General features: G+C 36.0%; 1 protein-coding gene across 11 annotated transcripts in view; it reads left to right on the forward strand.

Moving 5' to 3' along the window:
- Window positions 1–19896, forward strand: part of MYO9A (myosin IXA) — a 254505-nt gene that overhangs the window by 175865 nt on the left and 58744 nt on the right. For 6 of the 11 annotated variants that reach the window (XM_006056922.4, XM_006056915.4, XM_006056918.4 and 3 more), the window contains 8 exons: window positions 671–781; window positions 1930–2052; window positions 3984–4133; window positions 4938–5257; window positions 5842–7449; window positions 11240–11339; window positions 11848–12063; window positions 18971–19083. In XM_006056922.4, the coding sequence (XP_006056984.2) occupies window positions 671–781; window positions 1930–2052; window positions 3984–4133; window positions 4938–5257; window positions 5842–7449; window positions 11240–11339; window positions 11848–12063; window positions 18971–19083 (2741 nt within the window). The remainder of the gene's footprint in view (window positions 1–670; window positions 782–1929; window positions 2053–3983; window positions 4134–4937; window positions 5258–5841; window positions 7450–11239; window positions 11340–11847; window positions 12064–18970; window positions 19084–19896) is intronic. The other 5 variants (XM_006056923.4, XM_025296217.3, XM_006056924.4 and 2 more) reach the window with 2 other exon arrangements.

The raw sequence follows: 19896 nt of genomic DNA on the forward strand, positions 1-19896 counted from the left end.
TGAAGGCAGGAGGAGAAGGGGATGACAGAGGATGAGATGGTTGGATGGCATCATCGACTCGATGGACATGAGTTTGGGTGGACTCTGGGAGTTGGTGATGGACAGGGAGGCCTGGCGTGCTGCAGTTCATGGGGTTGCAAAGAGTCGGACACGACTGAGTGACTGAACTGAACTGAACTTACAGGATCATCAGCAAAAACTAGGGAGATAAACTGCTCTTAATCTTGTACTAGTCATAGAAGATTAATCTGTCAGCTCTCAAGTTAAGGCAACTGGAAGCTTGTAGAGTGGGTGGTTTCTGAGTGAGATGGTGGGTAAAATCTTAACAAAAATATACTCTTAACTATGTATAAGTACGTTAATCTTGTTACAAATTTTAGGCCTGTGGGCAGCAACATGTCCTTTTGAGTTTTGAGGGCACTTTTCTTCTGCAAGTAGTGAAGCCTGGAAGCTTGGCGTCTCTTTTTTTTTCCCTTTAGTCAGGCAGTCAGAACTTTTCTGAAGCTACCAGTTGTGGAGGTTAGATTGTCTCATTGCCTCTGCTGTATCTTAACCAGACAACCTCCAGTCAGTTCCTAGATATTCAGAATTTAACTATACTTAGAAAACAAACATAAATTTGGAGATCTGTTCTTCTGGGTTAACCCTTTTTCTGTTTGCTTTGTTTTAGTTACCGTTAAGGTTCAACGATGCCTTGGTGCTTAGACAGCTTCGGTACACTGGGATGCTGGAGACGGTTCGAATTCGCCAATCAGGATACAGCTGCAAATATTCTTTCCAGGTTATGCTTTTATAATGATATTTAAATATATATGTACATCAAGTAAATTAGTCCTGGGTCTTGCTTATTTTTCATTTGGGACTCACTTGTTTATTTCTCTTAATTCTCCTCCCCATTCTGTCTTTCATATACAGAATTGAAGAGGGATAGAGAATACTCATTTTCATTGACTGACAGCAATATCATTAAGCTTGTGTTGTAATAGCTTCTACTTCTTGGCTGTTCTCATTTGATCTGAATGTTTGCTTATATGCTATGCTATGCTAAGTCACTTTAGTCGTGTCCGACTCTGTGTGACCCCATAGACGGCAGCCCACCAGGCTCCCCCGTCCCTGGGATTCTCCAGGCAAGAACACTGGAGTGGGCTGCCATTTCCTTCTCCAGTGCATGAAAGTGAAAAGTGAAAGTGAAGTCGCTCAGTCGTGTCCGACTCTTAGCGACCCCATGGACTGCAGCCTAACAGGCTCCTCCATCCATGGGATTTTCCAAGCAAGAGTACTGGAGTAGGGGTGCCATTGCCTTCTCCGGTTTGCTTAAATAAGTTTACTCATAACACGGCAGTTCTTCACAGTGATTACTCCAGTAACTGAAATACTATAATCAGAGCAATCTATTTCAAAAGAAAAGATCTCTTTTGATTTTCCCTAAAGCTTTCTCAGCAGAATTTTCTTTCATAGTATGCTGCCAACAAGGCTTTCAGCTGTTCTCATGGGCTGCTGCTGATGTGGGTATAGAAATTATTTTGAAGCTTTTCAGAAGCTGAGCTCATCTTTACTGTTGAGGGAAAGCTTTATTTTCAGTTATAGCCTGAAATAGCTGCCACCTTTCCTTATTTTTCTGCTAAAAATTTCAGAACCTTATTAAGTAACTTTTTCTTTGGTCTTTAGTATAGCTTTTTCAAAGGGAGAATTAGTTTCTGTCCTTCTTCTTTTCTTGCGCTTTGATGACAAAATATGTAGAAATCTCTACCCCCCCATTTTGCTAATTAATTAACTTCTTGTAATATTTTAAAGTAACAAGTAATTTCTTGGTTTCACCCTGTTTAAAATAGTGAGACAGAAATTAATAAAAGGACAATTAACTTGTTTGGGATCTTGTTTACATGTAATTCTCTTGTGATTTTACAATATTTTCTTTTCGTTTTTCAGGATTTTGTGAGCCATTTCCATGTACTTCTTCCCCGAAATATTATTCCATCCAAATTTAACATTCAGGATTTCTTCAGGAAAATAAGTCTTAATCCAGATAATTATCAAGTTGGAAAATCCATGGTAAATATAATATATACAGCCCTCGTCCAAATTGAGTATGTTTTTGTAGGCAGCAGTGGAGACACAAACAGGGAGCACAGACTTGTGGACATGGTGGGGGAAGGAGAGGGTGGGACGAATTGAGAGAGCAGCACTGAGACACATACGTTATCATATTAATGTAAGATTAGAATATTAATACAGATTAAAATTACCAATTAATCTAAAATTAGATAGCCGATAGAAATTTGCCGTATGACACAGGGAGCTCACATCTGGTGCTCTGTGATAACCTAGAGGGGTGGGATTAGGGTGGAAGGTGGGAGGGAGGTTTAAGAAGGAGGGGACATATGTGTACCTATGGCTGAATCATGTTGATATATGGCTGAAACCAACGCAATATTGTAAAGCAATTATCCTCCAATTAAAAGTAAATAAGTTAAAAGAAAAAATAATTATCCAATACAAAATATTATTAAAGTGATACTTTATGTTCTTTCTTAAAAAAAAAAAATAATGGCAGTCTTTGCCTAGGAGAATGTTGATAAGAAAGATAATGTACAAGATACTATAAGGAAATTGATTAGACCAAGTTTTTTAGTTAATGAGATGGTCAGTATTAATCAAAGAGCTTATGACCAATGCTCTAGTGCTGCCTATAATTTTAACTGCTTAAAAAGCATCTCTTTCTAGGTATTCTACTATAATTTTCAACTCAGTTTGCCCAAAGTGACGTTAGCCAGATTCCCCTACTGTCTTGAACTAATCAACTGCTCTTTTTCTCTGTCACCTTTCTTGTAGTTTCTAGGCTAGAAACCATAATCATATATGGCTTACCCTTCACTTTAACCTTTTTACAAAAAAGTTGTTTCCATTGTTTTTCCTTACTAATGATTCTTACATCTCTGCCTTTCCCTGCATTCCTACTGTTTCCATTTTAGTTCTGTTTCTTGCTCTCACACATTTCTCTTATAGTAAACAGATCCATCATCGATATATCAGTCTGTTATTCGGTGTAACTCACTCTGCCCTTAGTATCAAAATCATCATCTTCATATACTTCTTTCTTTATGTCAGTTTCCTGCTCAGTAATAATCACCCAGTAACCTCCTGATAAAACATCTTTCTCTTTTTCAAGAACCTCCATGTTGTGACTTCATACTCTTTAATTGTTCTGTGGTCCCCAGTATGTACATTTATTCTTATTTCCAGCTCCTTGTTTTGCTCAGGTAGGGTCTTCTGTCTCTTGCCCTTGATAGCTTACTGTTTGACTCTATGGGTTTCTGATACCTATCTGTGCTTTTTAAAAATCTTTTTTAAATTTTTGACAAAAATGGGAGATGCTGGACATGTTTCTTAGTTTGATTGTGATAATCATTTCACAGTGTTTATACATGCATCAAAACATCACATTGTACATCTTAAATATATACAGTTTTTAATATCTATCTGCTCTTTAAGTTGAGGTGTAAATCCTGTTTCCAGAGGGACTGTGTCTAATTTATCTTTCTATTCCCCTAAATTCCTAAAGATTTATAATTGAATGAAAGAGTGAATAAACAAACTGATGAGTATCTTTGGGCAGCAAAGAAGCCTTTGATGCATACTGGATTCTAAAAGATCGTTGTTATTTATCACTATTATAATCATTGGCTCCAGACAGCAGTGAACTTCCCCAGGGAATAATATATCACAATCTCTGGCACTGGGATTTTTATACCTATGCTCACCTTTCCAGTTCCCCTTCTAAATTCTAATACCTCCTTTCCAATTTGAGAATGATTGCTTTGGCTAAATCATAGAAACATCAGGACTACTTGTACATGCCTGCTGCTGTACCCGTTCTTCTCTAAAAAAGCTTACCATGGGAATCATCACAGGAATGACAATGCATTAAATAAATTTCTCATTTCTTCTTAAGCTGTATTCTTCATCTCTTTCCCTTTTGGTAGGTGTTCCTAAAGGAGCAGGAACGACAACACCTACAGGATCTGCTTCACCAAGAGGTGCTCCGCAGAATCGTACTCCTGCAGCGCTGGTTCAGGGCCTTGCTATGTAGGCAGCATTTCCTCCATCTGAGACAGGCATCTGTTGTCATCCAGGTGGGAAGTAAAGGATTCTTTGCATGAGATTGGCCAGTTTATTTAGCATGTGTTTTAGTAACTAGAAATGTTTTATTGTGAAGCATTTAAGTAAGAATGTAAATTTCTTCAGAGATGCGAATGTGTCCTACTCATTTTTTAAATGTTCATAGCAACCAACAGATTGACCTGGAAATACAATCATAGACTACTAGTAAATATATTAATGTACAGTTGAAATTAAATTGAATTTATAATTGTAATGTCTTGTGAGGTATAATTAGGAGCAAAGGAGTTATGTGCCTTAATTTCCGTTGACAGTTATTTTTAGTTTTCTTAGTGATATTTGAGAATGGTACATATATTGTTGTTATAATTATTCAAAGTCATATTTTACATTTATCTTTTTATTTTTTCCCTCATTGATTTCTCCCTCATTGACAACTGTTTTCCATAGAACCTTTTTTATTTGTGCAAAAAAGTCTTTAATATCTTAATCTTTGAAATGTATGCACATTGACCCATTAGTACTGGCAAATTGTAGGTGAGAATATAGTGTAATTTATTAAAATTAATTTGTAGGGCATGACATAATCAAAAACTTAAATTATTTTAAGTTGTATAATTAACTTCATCAAGGTTATATTATCTAAAATTGTTATTTTCACTAAGCATATCTGGAAAACATTTTTTTTTACTTTAACCACCCACAATTTAGCTGTTTACCTACTTAATCTCTAGTTATGACATAAGAGATTTCTTTTTTCTTTTTTCTGTGAAAATTTGTTATATGATACCAGTTTTATTATTTTGTCTTCCTCACAGCAATTCTGGAGGAATTATGTACATCAGAAGCAAGTCAGAGATGCAGCTGTGCAGAAAGATGCTTTACTTATGGCGAGTGCGGCCACTCTTCTGCAAGCCTCCTGGCGTGCTCACTTACAGAGGCAGCGGTATTTGGAGCTGCGAACTGCCGCCGTTGTCATCCAGCGGAGATGGAGGGCGCGCTGTCGGCGGAGGCACTTGGCCGCTGTCTGTATACAGGCACGATGGAAAGGCTACAGGGAAAGTAAGAGGTATCAAGAACAAAGGAACAAAATTATCCTTTTGCAGTCACTGTGTAGAGGATTCAGAGCAAGACAAAGGTAATCTTCATTGCTATAATAATTAACTTCTCTTTTCTCAAGTACTTTGCTTATATGTCTGTGCTCTAACATTTACCTAAACTTAAATTAGAACTGGTTGTGTACAGTTTGTCTTCTCTTCTAGACTGTGATCCCCCCAGCAGTTTTAAACCACATTGTGCGGTTTATAATATTGAATTAAATTGGATTGAAAACCTACATGGTCTATGGTTATAACCGCTAAGAATTAACTTTACATTAGGTTGAATCCTTAAAAATTGGCAACATTCCAACTGTTTTTACTTCATAAACTTTAATTTCATTTTTAAAGTTTATCTTAAAATAAGATGTTATTAAAATGAGAGCTTTGCTTCTGAGTTAACTTATGCTTTGATTAGAGTGCCCAATTAGGAATAATACACTTAATAAAACATCATCTCACTCATAGAAACAGAATTCTGAAATATGCATCCATGTTAAAGAAATATTTAATATTATAAAAAAATTTTTTTTTTCACTTTTAAAAAAATTCTGAATAAACTTATTCTCTCCATTGATAACCAAGAGATATCTCTAACCATTTTTTTTTTTCTGTTTTGATACAGATTTAAATCTCTGAAAGAACAAAAAGTAAAAGAAGCAAAACTAGAACTTGGATTGGCAAGTATCAAGCCATATGGGACTCTGGAAATTCACGGTTCAGACCCTTCAAAATGGGAGGATTGTTCATTTGACAGCAGAGTAAAAGCCATAGAGGAATGTAAATCTGTGATAGAGAGTAATCGAATTAGTCATGAAAGTTCAATGGACTGCTTGAATGAGTCCCCAAACAAGCGACAAGAGAGAGCCAGAAGTCAAAGTGGTGTGGACTTGCAGGAAAATGTGATTGTAAGAGAGAGACCCAAGTCCTTGGAAGATCTCCACCAGAAAAAAGTGAGTCGGGCCAAAAGAGAAAGTCGGAGAATGAGAGAACTAGAGCAAGCTATATTTAGCTTAGAATTGCTGAAAGTCCGTTCTCTTGGTGGTGTGTCTCCTTCAGAAGAACGTAGATGGTCTACGGAACTGATGCCTGAGGGCCTTCAGTCTTTACAGGGCACCCCTGATAGTGAAAGCTCGCAAGGAAGCTTGGAACTTCTGAGCTGTGAGGAGAGCCAAAAGAGCAAACCTGAGCCCGTAATTCTAGATGAAAGAGACTTGCCATTTGTACCACCTGAGGTATCTCACAGTCCAGATTTTGATCCACAGGACTATTCTTTCAGTGCCGCAAGTGAGACTAACTATACATTGACTCAAAGGGGGGCACCCTCTGACTCAGTGCATTTAAAGAATGGGGCTATGAAGGAAAAACTGGTTTGTAGTTCTGAACCTATTACCTGTAAACCACAGCTGAGAGACCCCTTTGTTTCAAATAGTTTGCCTACATTTTTTTATATTCCCCATCAAGACCCTTTGAAAACGAGCTCCCAAGTAGACACAAGTGTCAAGAGAAGCAAACTATTGGAAAGTGAAGAAACGCTTCCATCTCTTACTTTGGATATCAGCAGGGAAGCTGGAAAGTACCACCTCCCAGGAGAAAATCAGGTTGTTGCTTCTTTGAATACAGATTCTTCAAATACTGTGCTGAAGAAGTTAGAAAAGTTGAACACTGAAAAGGAAGAAAGGCAAAAGCAATTGCAGCAGCAGAATGAAAGAGAGATGATGAAACAGATTCGCCGACAAAAAGATATTTTAGAAAAGGAGCGTAAAGCCTTCAAGACAATTGAAAAACCAAGAACTGAGAAGAGTTTTCTGGTACCATCTTTCCATCAGTCAAAGCAGAGAATAGAGAGACCATCCTCTCTACTCATCCTGAAAACCCCAAATAAGGATGAAGAACCCAGTATGGTTGGGACTCCGTCAGTAACTATGAAAGATTCTGTTCTTGCCCCAAAAGACAGTCCCTCTGCTCACTTACCCTTGAAGGATCGACCTGTCACTCTGTTCTTTGAAAGAAAAGGAGGCCCAGGCCAATCTCATACTGTCAAGGAATTATCCAAGACAGACGGAATGTCCACCCAACTGAATGTTGCCTGTAAACACTCTCATAGTCACATCTCAAAGAGAGAACACCTTAGGCCTGCTCAGGCTTGTAGCCGCAAATCTGATGACCCTTTCAGAGATGGAGCTACTAAGGCCATTTTTTTCACGCCAAAGGAAAATATGAGTAGTTACCTGTAAGTGAAGTGTTTATTTTTATGTATAAATGAGAAACTTTTTGGAAATTTTCATTAAGGTGCCTTGGTCTACCTCAGTTATTTGTATGGGTGCTACTCAAATTAGCCATTTTCTGTGTAAAAAATTTCCTGATTGTTGACTATACCAGCCACCTGAAAATTGGATATAATTATACCCTGGGAGTCTCTGACTAAGCACAGGCAGCAGGATTTTTAGTTCCCCCATTAAGGGAGAAAGCATTTGTGGAGAGCCATAGAGTGGCTGGAAATGCCGTAGACATTCGGCAAATGCGGATTGCCCCACAGTTATTAGGTGTAGCAGTCCAAGCTTGTTTGTATCAGGCTTTAAAATTAATGGGATTTGTGATAGCTGTTGGCCTATTTATGGTCTTCATTAAGATCTTTGTACTTTTTTGAGGGGGGTGGATAAAAGCTATAATATTTACCATCTTAACCATTTCAAAGTGTACAGTTCAGTAGTGTTAACCATATGCACGTTGTTGTGCAACAAATCTAGAACTTTATCTTGCAAAACAAATTGAGTTACCCTTGAAAGCAACTCTCCTTTTCCCTTTACCCCCAGCCCCTGGCAACCACCATTCTACCTTCCGTTTATAAAAATGGCTACTTTATTTTATTTTTATTTTTGGCTGCACTGCGACCAGGGATTGAACCTAGGCCCTCAGCAGTGAAAGCCTGGAGTCCTGACCACTGGATAGCTGGAGAATTCCCTGCAACTACTTTAGATAGCTTGTATAACTGAAAGTTCCTTATATTTTTAAGTTGTCTTAACTAGTGGTAGCTGTGAGAAAGCTTTTAAGTGGTACATAAAACAAATTTTATAAAATTTAAAATATTTGTATTAAGCCCAGTTACACGGTGGATTCTTTCAGTTCTTGTGGAAGAATATCACTGTTTAAATGAAAGGAGAGCTATATCTTAGGGCTAAAAAAGTTAAATTTCATATTAACTGTGAAAATAACTTTCTCATCAAATCCTGAGCTTTTTAAAAAATATTTCAGTCTTTAAAAAACTGCATACAGATTTTATAGAAAATGGGCAAGAGACCATTGATATTTTATTTTTCCACTAAGAATTTTTATATCATAAAATGCAGTTGGACCTACATGACAGCTTGAGATCCTAGTCCTGCCCATTAACCTGTAGATTGTCCGTAGCATATAAGCCCATCAAAAAATGTTAAGAACATACTATTTTCTGCTTTCTGATTTAGTTATGTGAGGGATGTGTGTGTGTGTGTGTGTGTGTGTGTGTAGTTGTTAGACCCATGAATCTGTTTTATAGAAGACTTCATTTCAGTCACTCAGTCGTGTCTGACTCTTTGTGACCCCATTGACTGTAGCACACCAGGCCTCCCTGTCCATCACCAACTTCTGGAGTTTATTCAAACTCATGTCCATTGAGTCGGTGATACCATCCAACCATCTCATCCTCTGTTGTCCCCTTCTCCTCATGCCTTCAATCTTTCCCAGCATCAGAGTCTTTCCAAATGAGTCAGTTCTTTGCATCAGGTGGCCAAAGTATTAGAGTTTCAGTTTTAGCATTAGTCCTTCCAATGAATATTGAGGACTGATATCCTTTAGGATGGACTGGTTGGATCTCCTTGCAGTCCAAGGGACTCTCAAGAGTCAAAAGCATCAATTCTTTGGCACTCAGCTTTCTTTATAGTCCAACTCTCACATACATACATGACTACTGAAAAAACCATACCCTTGACTAGATGGATCTTTGTTGGCAAAGTAATGTTTCTGCTTTTTAATACACTGTCTAGATTGGTCGTAACTTTTCTTCCAAGGAGCAAGTGTCTTTTAATTTCATGGCTGCAGTCACCATCTGCAGTGATTTTGGAGCCCCAAAAAATAAAGTCTGTCACTGTTTCCACTATTTCCCCATCTATTTGCCATGAAGTGATGGGACCAGATGCCATGGTCTTAGTTTTCTGAATATTGAGCTTTAAGCCAACTTTTTCACTCTCCTCTTTCACTTTCATCAAGAGGCTCTTTAGTTTTCTTCACTTTCTGCCATAAGGGTGGTGTCATCTGCATATCTGAGGTTATTGATATTTCTCCCGGCAATCTTGATTCCAGCTTGTGCTTCTTCCAGCCCAGCATTTCTCATGATGTACTCTTCATATAAGTTAAATAAGCAGGGGGACAATGTACAGCCTTGATGTACTCCTTTTCCAATTTGGAACCAGTCTGTTGTTCCATGTCCAGTTCTAACTGTTGCTTCCTGACCTGCATATAGGTTTCTCAAGAGGCAGATTTCAAAAACATTAATCATACTTGTGAATTACTCCTTTTATCATTTTGCCAAGATACAGTCTTAACAGCTACTTGACCTAGTTTACTTTATCTTATTAACAACTATTTATCTTCAGAATGATAATGTATTAGATTGTTTGCGTGAAAGCTTAAGGAAAATCCATACTTCACATCTTCTCTTATTCTGTAAGTAATACTAGAAACATTAGCATTTTATAGAATTGTAAATGTTAGTGTTTCTAAGTTATCTATTCAGTTACCACATGTTATAGATGAGGTCACTGGTGCCCATAGACATGAAATGACCTGGATAAGGTCACATAGTTAGAAATAGTTGAGCCCAGAATTTGAGTTTCCTGATTAGAAATCAGCATTGGGTGTCCTGATTAGGAAGTAACATTAGATTAGTGTTCTTTCTATGCCATAGGGTGGTAAGTGCATTGTAGTCTTCATCTGGTTAGTAAGGGAGAACAAAAAAGAAATCATGGAGAAACTTAAGAGAAAATGCTGTGAGTTTAAAAGTTAATCAGAGTAGCTAGGTGCTATCAAAGGTCCTGTTAATAGTCTCTCTTTTGGAGAACAAATCAAAGATAAATGACTCAGCTGTGGCAAGAGAGATTTGAATAATCAAAAGGGAATCTTTTAGGACAACCTAGGATTGCTGGACTTGATTTTATAGTGGTCAGAAAGGGAGGTCTCTAAGATTTTAGCTGTAAGAAAGGTGTGTTTAGGGATTATTGGACAAGATAACCTAGGCCTTCATGGAAGATTCTGAATGCAAGGGCAATTAGTCTGCCAAATGATATTTGTTTACTTTAAACTCAGCAGTATGCTAGAAGGTAAAATATGATTTTCAGTGAGTTTACAGTCTTGCTAAGAAGAGGTGAACAATATGTTACTGATAAATTTTAAGATTGATGGTCCTGAGTTAATATAGATAATTGGGTTCATAAAAGTATAGAAAAATTATAGGTTCTCTTTAGATTTTCATCAGACACAAACATTCATTTCTGCAGAGAATTTAATGATAAAGTAGTCATGTCATGTGGTTATTCAAGCAAAAATTAAATTCTCATAAACTAACTCTATAGCGTCTCTATGGTTTGGAGCATACTTCTTTTAGTTTGGTAACAATTTCCTACTCTGTCAGTGTTGATTTTATTCTGTACAGCCTCAAGTTTTAAAACTAAGCCAACTGATAAAAGTTGCAGAGAGATTTCAGAAAGAAAACTTGTTTGTCAATAGAACCATCTCCCTGTAAAGCAAAGTGATGAGATCCTTATCACTTGGTAGCTACTTATCAGGTGTTTTATAATGATGAGCGTGTAAAGACCCTTTCTAAGACTAATTCTTAAGATTTGTGGACTTAGTATTTTCCCTTTCTCATCATCAAATCCATTTCTTTGACCTGGCTTGTTAGACTATATGTTATGCTATCCTTTTAAGACTGCTGCCATGAGTTATCTGCTAAGAATCAAAATGTAATCCTGTTGTTTCATCCAAAGTGTCACCACGGAAGCCTTGAACAGTGGAAATCCTCAACTCCAGAAACAAGATGAACCAACTTGGAAACCTGTAAAGTTAATTGGGCCGGGCCAAGGAGAGGTAAGTGTTGAATTTTGTTTTATTTATCTTCTATGCAAAATAGGTGCATACTGTTTTGGAAATTACTGTTCTTGTAGTTAGAACACTTCATCAACTCATTTACTCCCAAGTGTTTATAGAAGCCATGAGTTAAGTCTGTTATACTCAGAGAGGAATACTTCAGGTAGGGAAGGATGCCTACAAATCCAGATTATATTTACAAAGAAGGAATTCTAAAAGAAAAGAAGGCAATTTTTGCAGGTGACTTTGGTGACTTACAATGGCAGTGAAAAATGACTTCCTTGGCTATGGAGCAGAACAGTGTGGATTTAGCTTCCATTCTTATTCTTTGTCCAGAGTAATGAATATGGATTGCTTTTTTATGGCTGTCACTTCTAGTGGAAAAGGCATGGGGCGGGAGGGGATGTTTCAAGAAATTCATGAGCTCTTTGATGTCTTTCATTGGCATCGTCTCCCAAAAAGCCAAAACAAAACATTGTTGTGTTATTTGTTTTATCATTTGGTCAAGCAGGTTGCCAGACCGGCCCATAAAAAGAAAGCTCGAATGGCGCGGACGCGCTCCGATTTCTTGACTAGAGGTACTTTTGCCGATGGGGAGGGGGATACAGAGGAAGATGATTACGATGACATTATTGAGCCCCTTCTCTCCCTTGACCAAGCTTCTCACTCTGAGCTAGGGCCTGCACCCAGCCTGGGTCAGGCCTCTCACAGTGACTCCGAAATGGTAATTTTATAGCAATATAAGAAAAATAGGCAACAAGCAAATCTGATGGAAATAGTCTTTGCTAATCTAAAGCTAACCTTCACAGCTTCTTCTCCATATAATGGTTTGTACGTGGGAAACCTCAGTGAACACAGCAACTAAAGCTAAACCTTAATTCGACAGGACTTGGATTAAGGGCACTTTAGCAGTATATGTCAGTTAAATCATAAATTAGGCAAAAAATATTAGAATTATTTAACTTAGCACTAACATAGAAGTTTTCTGGGTTTTATCTTAAAAGTTTCTAGAACAAGAGCCTCAAACTTTTTTTGTAAAGGGCCAGATACTAAATATTTCAGATTCTATGGATCATACAGTCTCTGCTGGAACTAGTTAACTCTACTATTGTAGAATGGAAATCGCCGTAGGCAAGTGAACAAAGGTGCATGGCTGTGTTCCAATAAAACTATTTACAAACAGGCAATGGGCTTTATTTTACCTGCTAGCCCTAGCTTCCTGATCTCTCTGTGTTCTAGTGAATAGAATATATGTTAAACAATCCAGTAGCTTTTAACTGAAATAGTATTCTCTCTCTCTCTCTTTTTTTTTTTTTTTGCATTTAAACCTGCTTCCCCTCTGCATTTTTTAGTAATAAAAAATAAACATGAATTTTTTTAAAATTTAATGAGAAATGCCAAAAATATCTTTCTGGACCAACCCAGCCAACTAAAAAAGGCTGTAGATAATGTGAATTTATATTAATCACAAAGTATAACATTAACATTATGTTTAAATAAAGCTGCAAAAATAAAATAGCTTTATTATCATATCTCAGCCCAAATTAGGTACATATAGTTTGATAAATTTGAGTGTATTTATGGATATAAAGTGTTTGATTTTGGAATTGGCCTGGAAAATACAGTAGGAGTACCCTGTATGCCTACTGTGTACTAAATGTTATCACTGAGGAAGTAGAGTGATATGCATTTTATTTACATGCATATTCTTAATTAAGTTTAGTCTCTAATGTTCTTCTGTAGTATCTGTTCATTACGGGAGGAACATTTTAGGGTGGTCTTCTTTTGACTCATTAAATATTTTATCAATATTCAAAGAATTATTTTAAGCTGTTTGGGGGCTTCTCTGGTGACTCAGATGGTAAAGAATCTGCCTGTCATGTGGGAGACACAGGTTTGTTCCCTGGGGTGGGAAGATCCCCTGAAGAAAAGAATGTCTACCCGCTCCAGTATTCTTGCCTGGAGAGTTCTATGGACAGAGGAGCCTGGCGGGCTCATGGGGTCGCAGAGTCAGACACAACTGAGCAACTAACACTTTCACTTTTTTTTTTTTAACTTTCAGGCTATTTGTGCCAAAGACCTAGTTAATTAAAATTATCGTTAAGTTCCAGAATATTCTCATTGTCTTTATCTTTTGTTGGAGATAGACCCAGTTTTTAAATGATAATATGGATATTCTAAGGAAGAAAAAATAAAATAACCAACAAAAATAGAAAAATGCACAGCCAGTTATCTAATTAGACTAATGAATCATTACCCTGAACCAAATGGTAAAAGTTGCTCAGCCTGTATGTTCATTAATATATCAAGTTAGAATCAAAGACTTCTCTTCAGTGTAGGAATAAATAACTCCACTTTGGAGATGGCCCTGTTTTTGAGTTATAATTATTGAAACGTATTCTATCATATGCTTAGTTGGTTGAAGATGAAATTATGTAATGGAGCAAACTAATTTTAATGAAAAAACACTGCTATATATTTCTAGTATAAATAGGGAACATACTTAAATTATGCTCCAGTTTTTATTAGTTGAAGAATTTGGCATTTGTAATTGCTATTTTGTTCCTGAGAGTTTCCTTTGGTACAAACCTCAGTTCTTTTGGTGGTAGAATTCTTTCTGAGAACTCTTATTGAGATGAACCAGGAAGCTGGGCTTTCTGCTTGGAGCATTCAGCCCCTCTAAGGGTTCTATCTGGCAGCCTTTGCCTGGGACTCTGTTCACCTGCTTGACAGTCACCGCATGCCAGTAGTTGTAGAGCGCCCTCCTGCACAGTGTGGTAGTCATCTCTCCAGCTTCCTCCCTGTCCTTGTGTTTCATCACTAGCTATTTTAGGAATAGGTTGTGGTGTTTGTTTCTGGTGGACACTTGCATGAAGAAGCTTTGCTTTCTCTAGACTATGCTGACAGATACTTATCGGGGTTGGGGGTGGGAAGGGTAGGGACAGTTTTAAAGTATGTTTCTGTTTATCTGAAAATATGCCATGTTCTAATGTTATCTGATATTGTGAAAATGAAGACTAATTATTTCTAACTGGAATCTACTGAATTATCAAATTCTGAATATCTTCAGGGTTGTAAATGGTATGATTTTTTAAAAAAAGCTGGATAGTTTTTTTTTTTTTCCTGGACAAAGTGACTTAGTAACTCTGACATTTGCTAAGAAGTGTGTCATTCCTCAAGGAAGCCATCAACTGACCTTTCCATTGTGAAATAACTGATCCTAATGAGATAGAAACAGTTAGATATGAATTCCTTCAAGGGGATTTGATAAGCATTACCTCTGGAGTTGACAAATCGGTAATTAGTTGTTACCTGCAATGAAGGCGTGGAAGTGAGAGTGGTAGTTTCCGTCTTTAAGACCTTGGTTTTTTTCCCCTACTTGTAACTCTGCCATTTGAATAACTGTTTAGTCTCTGTATGCTGCTTTCACTTAGTTTTTAAACACACCATGTTGGTTTTTACCCAAGAACAACATGTTCTGCTAAGCAGCATTTTAAAGATAGCTTTCATATAGCTTTTTATTTAGTCTCTGAATCTTGTGGATGGTGAGTTAATAAAATCATTTCTGCCCCTTATTTGTAGGATTGATATAGGTAACAGAGTTTTCTCTGTATACTTTCTTCTGCCATTCCCTACACTTACGGCAGTCATCTCCATGGGTCTGACTTTATCTCCTGTATGATAAAACTGAGTTTTCATTTTCATTCTTCAATACAGAAGAATTACTGTACTTCTTACCTTCCTATTTCTGTTTGCATTTCTCTGAGATACTCTTCACTTCTTATCTGTGTTGAATTTTCCTTCTCTTACTCCGCAGAAAACCGCCAGGAAAAAAACCCATTGATCAAGCACGGCTAAGTCTGTTAGCTTATTTTACAGTAAGGGGAAAGCCATGTCGAATAGGTCTTAGAAATTTTTCAGAAAGGGGAAGTCAGGAAAGGATATTTATAATATTTTAGGACCTAGGCTAGTGATTTTGAGGTGAGTGTTGCAAGTTGGGGGCTTCCCAGGTGGCTCAGACGGTAAAGTGTCTGTCTGCAATGCAGGAGACCCGGGTTCGATACCTGTTGGGAAGATCCCCTGGAGAAGGAAATGGCAAGTTGGAAAACTGGTGAATTGAACAGTTTATGGCATAAAAAGTTTAGATTGGTGGCCCCAGGACAGCAGCTTATTGCATACACTTAGTATTTATTTATTTTTTAGCATACTGTTTTCTATTTTATTTTGTTTAATTTCTTCAAGTCTGTTAGGGCTCTCTGGTTTTCAGTTTTGTTATTCAGATTTTCATTAATTTTTTTTTTTTTGCCCCCCTTTGGCTGTACCTCTCAGCTTACAGGATCTTAGTTCCCTGAACAGAACTTGAACCCCTGACCATGGAGTGAGATCCTAACCACTAGGCCACCAGGGAACTCCCTACACTCAGTATTTATATATGTATTTTATTCCCCCCAAAAAAGTCAGAGGACAAGTCATAGCATTGCCATTTTCTGCTGTTTGCTTAGGTAGAATTTTCCTATGAAACTATCTGGGATTGGTACTTTTTTGTAGCATAAGTTCCTCTATTTCTTCTAGGAGAATTAGCCTTTAAAGCTTTCTGTCTAATAAGGCCAATTTTGGCAACTAGTTTTTTCCATTTTATCGTTCAGATTTACTTGCTTAGAGGTCTATAAAGTAGTCTCATGATTTAAAAAAGTCCTGTTTCAGTGGTTATTTTCCTTTTGTCAGTTCTTATTTCATAGATTTTTTTTTACCTAGTTATTTGTCTATTTTGTTAATTTTTTCCAGGGTAACAGGATCTGGTTTTATTTATTATATTCCCTATTTTTTTCATTCTCCACTGATTTGTGTTTTTACCTTATGTTTATTATTTATTATATTTTCTTTTGGTTTACTTTCTTATTTTTCTAGTCTTTGAGTGGATAATTTAATTCATTTATTTTTATTGATACAGGTTTTTAAGGCTATGAATTCTCCTCTGATCACACTTCAGATGTATCTCATTTATTTTAATGTGTAAAGGATTTATTGTTTTTAAGAAAATCTGTAATTTTAGTTTATATTTCTTTTTTTACCTGAAACTTGTTTAATAAAATTTTTTTTTAGTTTTCAGATGAAGAGCCTTTTTGTTTTTAAATCTTTGTTAGTTTCTAGTTTTATTGTATTCTGATGAAAGACTATTTATAATGCTTCTGTTTGATCAAATTTATTGGTACTTTCTTTGTTACTTAGAATATGATCAGTTTTTATGAATGTTCCATGTACATTTTTTAAATTGAAATATATATGATTGCAATATTATGTTACTTTCAGATATACTATGTAATGATTTAGCACTTGCCTACATTTTGAAATGATCACCATAATCAGTTTAGAGTCATCAGTCCCCATACAAGGTTATTATAATACTGCTGACCATATTCCTTATGCTCTATACACATACCCATGACTTGTTTATTATTGAACTGGAGGTTTGTACCTCTTACTCGCAAAACCTACACCTCTTCTGCCCACCTCTCCTTCCCCCTACTCCCTTCTGGCAACCACCCATTTGTTCTTTGTATGCATGAGTCCTTTTTCATTTTGTTTTTGTTTTTTAGAATCCACATGTGAGAACATGCACTTTTTGTCTTTGTCTTTGACTTACTTCACTTAGTAGAATTCCCTCTAGATCCATACATGTTGGCTCAAATGACAAGAATTCATTTTTATGGCTTAGAAATATTCCACACATATATGTGTGTGTTTATATATATACCACATCTTTTTTATCCAGTCTTCTATTGGTGAGCACTCTGCTACTTCTATAACTTGGTCATCATAAATAATGCTGCAATGGACATTGGAGTGCATATATCTTATATTAGTGGTTTTTTTCCTTGGGATAAATACCCAGAAGTGGAATTTCTGGATCATAACATAATTCCGTTTTTAAATTTCTGCGGAACTTCCATACTGTTTTCCATGGTGGCCATACCAATTTACATTCCCACTAATAGTGAATGAGGGTTCTCTTCTATCCATATCCTTGCCAGCACTTGTTACTTGTTGAATGTGTGTTTGATAAGTTGTATTCTCTATTCAGAGTGTAAAATTTCAGTATACATCCATAATCTCTACTTTACTGATAATGTTATTTGTCTTCTATATCCTTATTATTTTTTATCTGTCTTATATCAGATGCATGTTAATATCATTCCTGTTACTCATTGTGAATTGTACCTTTTAGTATTAAAAAGTGTCCTTTGTCAGCTTCCATGTTTTTTTGCTTGAATTCTACATTAGTAATATCACAGCCTCCGTTTTCTTATTCTTTCCATTTGCCTAGAATACTGTTGTTTGTCCTTTTAACTTTAGCCTGTCTGAATCCTTTTGTTTAGAGGTGTGTTTTTTATACAGTATAGTTGGCCCCTGATTTGTGAGCCAAAGTAAAAAATCTTTCCCTTACTAGGTGAGTTAAATCTATTCATGTTTATTGATGAAAGTGAGAGATTAATTCTCAACTTGCAATTAATTTTGTTATGATCATGTTATGTTAAATTTGCTGTGTTCATTTTTTTTCTCTTTTATTTTTTTAAATTTCTTTTGATGTTTAGCAAACATTGTGGTCTTGTTCTGTTGATTGTTTTCTTTTATGTGTAACTTTAAAAAATGCCTTTAATATTTTAAAATTTAATCAATAATACTCTAATTAGTCATTTTTAAATGCGTAATGTTCTTACCTATTGTGACACAACTATTGGTGAATTATTCTAGTCTCTATTCCCTTCTACTCCTGTTTTTTTAAGCTTTTATTCCTACTTTGTCAGAATATGTAATTTTGTATACAATTCTTTCACCATATTCCCAGCTTTGTTTTTGTCTTAGATCTACTATTAAATGTATTAAATTATCACTTCAAATATTTTGCAGAAGTTTCCCTGTTTATCTCTTGGTTGGACGAAGCTCTTCCCTTAGGTTACTCAAAGGGCCAACAATATGGAATTCCCTGAGATCTTTCTGTGGCCTTGATATTTGAAGGGACATCTTGGCTACATATAAAGTCCTTGATTCATATTTTCTTTTTCTGAGTTATTTGAAAATGCTATTTTGTTATTGTCTTACTTTGTCTGTTATTGTTGGTAAGTCTATTGCCAGTCTAAATCTCTTGCCCTTATAAGTTATTTGATCTTTTTACTTGCAGACCTTGAGAATTTTTTCTTTAAAGTTTAGGCTATGTCTTTAAGTTGATAACTACTGATTAATTATCCTGTATATCTAGATTTATCAGGTCCTGTATCTTTTGTCTCTGTCTTTAGATGGGTTTGATTTTTTTCTTACTTTTCCATTTGATATTCTTTTTTTTCCATTCACCCTACTTGATATTGTTTGCTAAATTGTCAGAAAACATGAGCTGGTATTTCCCATTTAGCATTTTTATTGACCCAAGTGCCCTTTACTTTGGATTACTGTTTGAATTTAATGGAATTTTTAGTAGGTTCTTTTATTTTAATGAATCTCTGAGTAATATGAATGTATTTTTGTATGTTTTTAATAGGTGTAATTCTCAAATAATTCTGTAATCTGAGTTTTAATTACAGTACTATGATAATAATTACTTGGCTTTAAAGTCTTTACATATGTAATTATTACAGACATCACAGCGGTTTTCTTCAGTTGATGAAGAAGCAAAGCTTCATAAGACCATGTCTCAAGGAGAGATTACGAAGTTGGCAGTGAGACAGAAGGCTTCAGATTCAGATATAAGGTATAAAGCATACACTGAAAGTTAATAGGGGTAATATAATTTTATTTACTAATAGACTATAGCTAAATACTGAGCATCTGTATAAAAGCATAATTCATAAATCTATTCATCAATAGATTTAGAAAGTTTTGAAATTCATTTTTCAGCAAATACTAAGCACCTACTCTGACAGAAACAAACAGTTCAGATATATATAATAAACTTTGTCTTTTTATATGTTAGCACTGTGATTTGGGCAAAATCGTTCTTTTTTTTTTTTTGGCCACACTGTTTGGCCTGTGAAATCTTAGTTCCCTGACCAGGGATCAAACTCATACCCCCATGCAGTGGAAGTGCAGTCTTAACCACTAGACCACCAGGGAAGCCCCAGGGCAAAGTCTTAACATCATTAATAATGACTTAGGATTTTGGTTGTAAAGAAAAGACATTAGATGAGATGAGAGTATTTCATCTGAAATATAAATAAACTGAAAATATTTCCCAGTTTTGGACTTGAATTCTGCTCTGACTTAAGTGTTTTACAAATGGAACTGGAAAAAGCTTTCAGGAAATAACTGTTCTTTTTAGGAAAGTATATGAAGTTTGTATTTATCAAGAGTATGTCTTTGTGTCCCTTATTGCATTATGTAAGGCAGTTGGTTCCTCACTGATATGAGGTCTTCACTGATATTGAATATCACATTGAATATCTATCTGGTTCATAACCCTATTAAAGATCACTTTCTCAATGACTGTAGAGGCATAATCCAAGGTAACCCAAATCTAGAGCAGATTATGCTGGAGATGAAACTTTGAGAAACAATATATAACATA

The sequence above is a fragment of the Bubalus bubalis genome, chromosome 11 (genome assembly GCF_019923935.1).
Source record: "Bubalus bubalis isolate 160015118507 breed Murrah chromosome 11, NDDB_SH_1, whole genome shotgun sequence".
In the NCBI taxonomy this organism is placed as follows: Eukaryota; Metazoa; Chordata; class Mammalia; order Artiodactyla; family Bovidae; genus Bubalus; species Bubalus bubalis.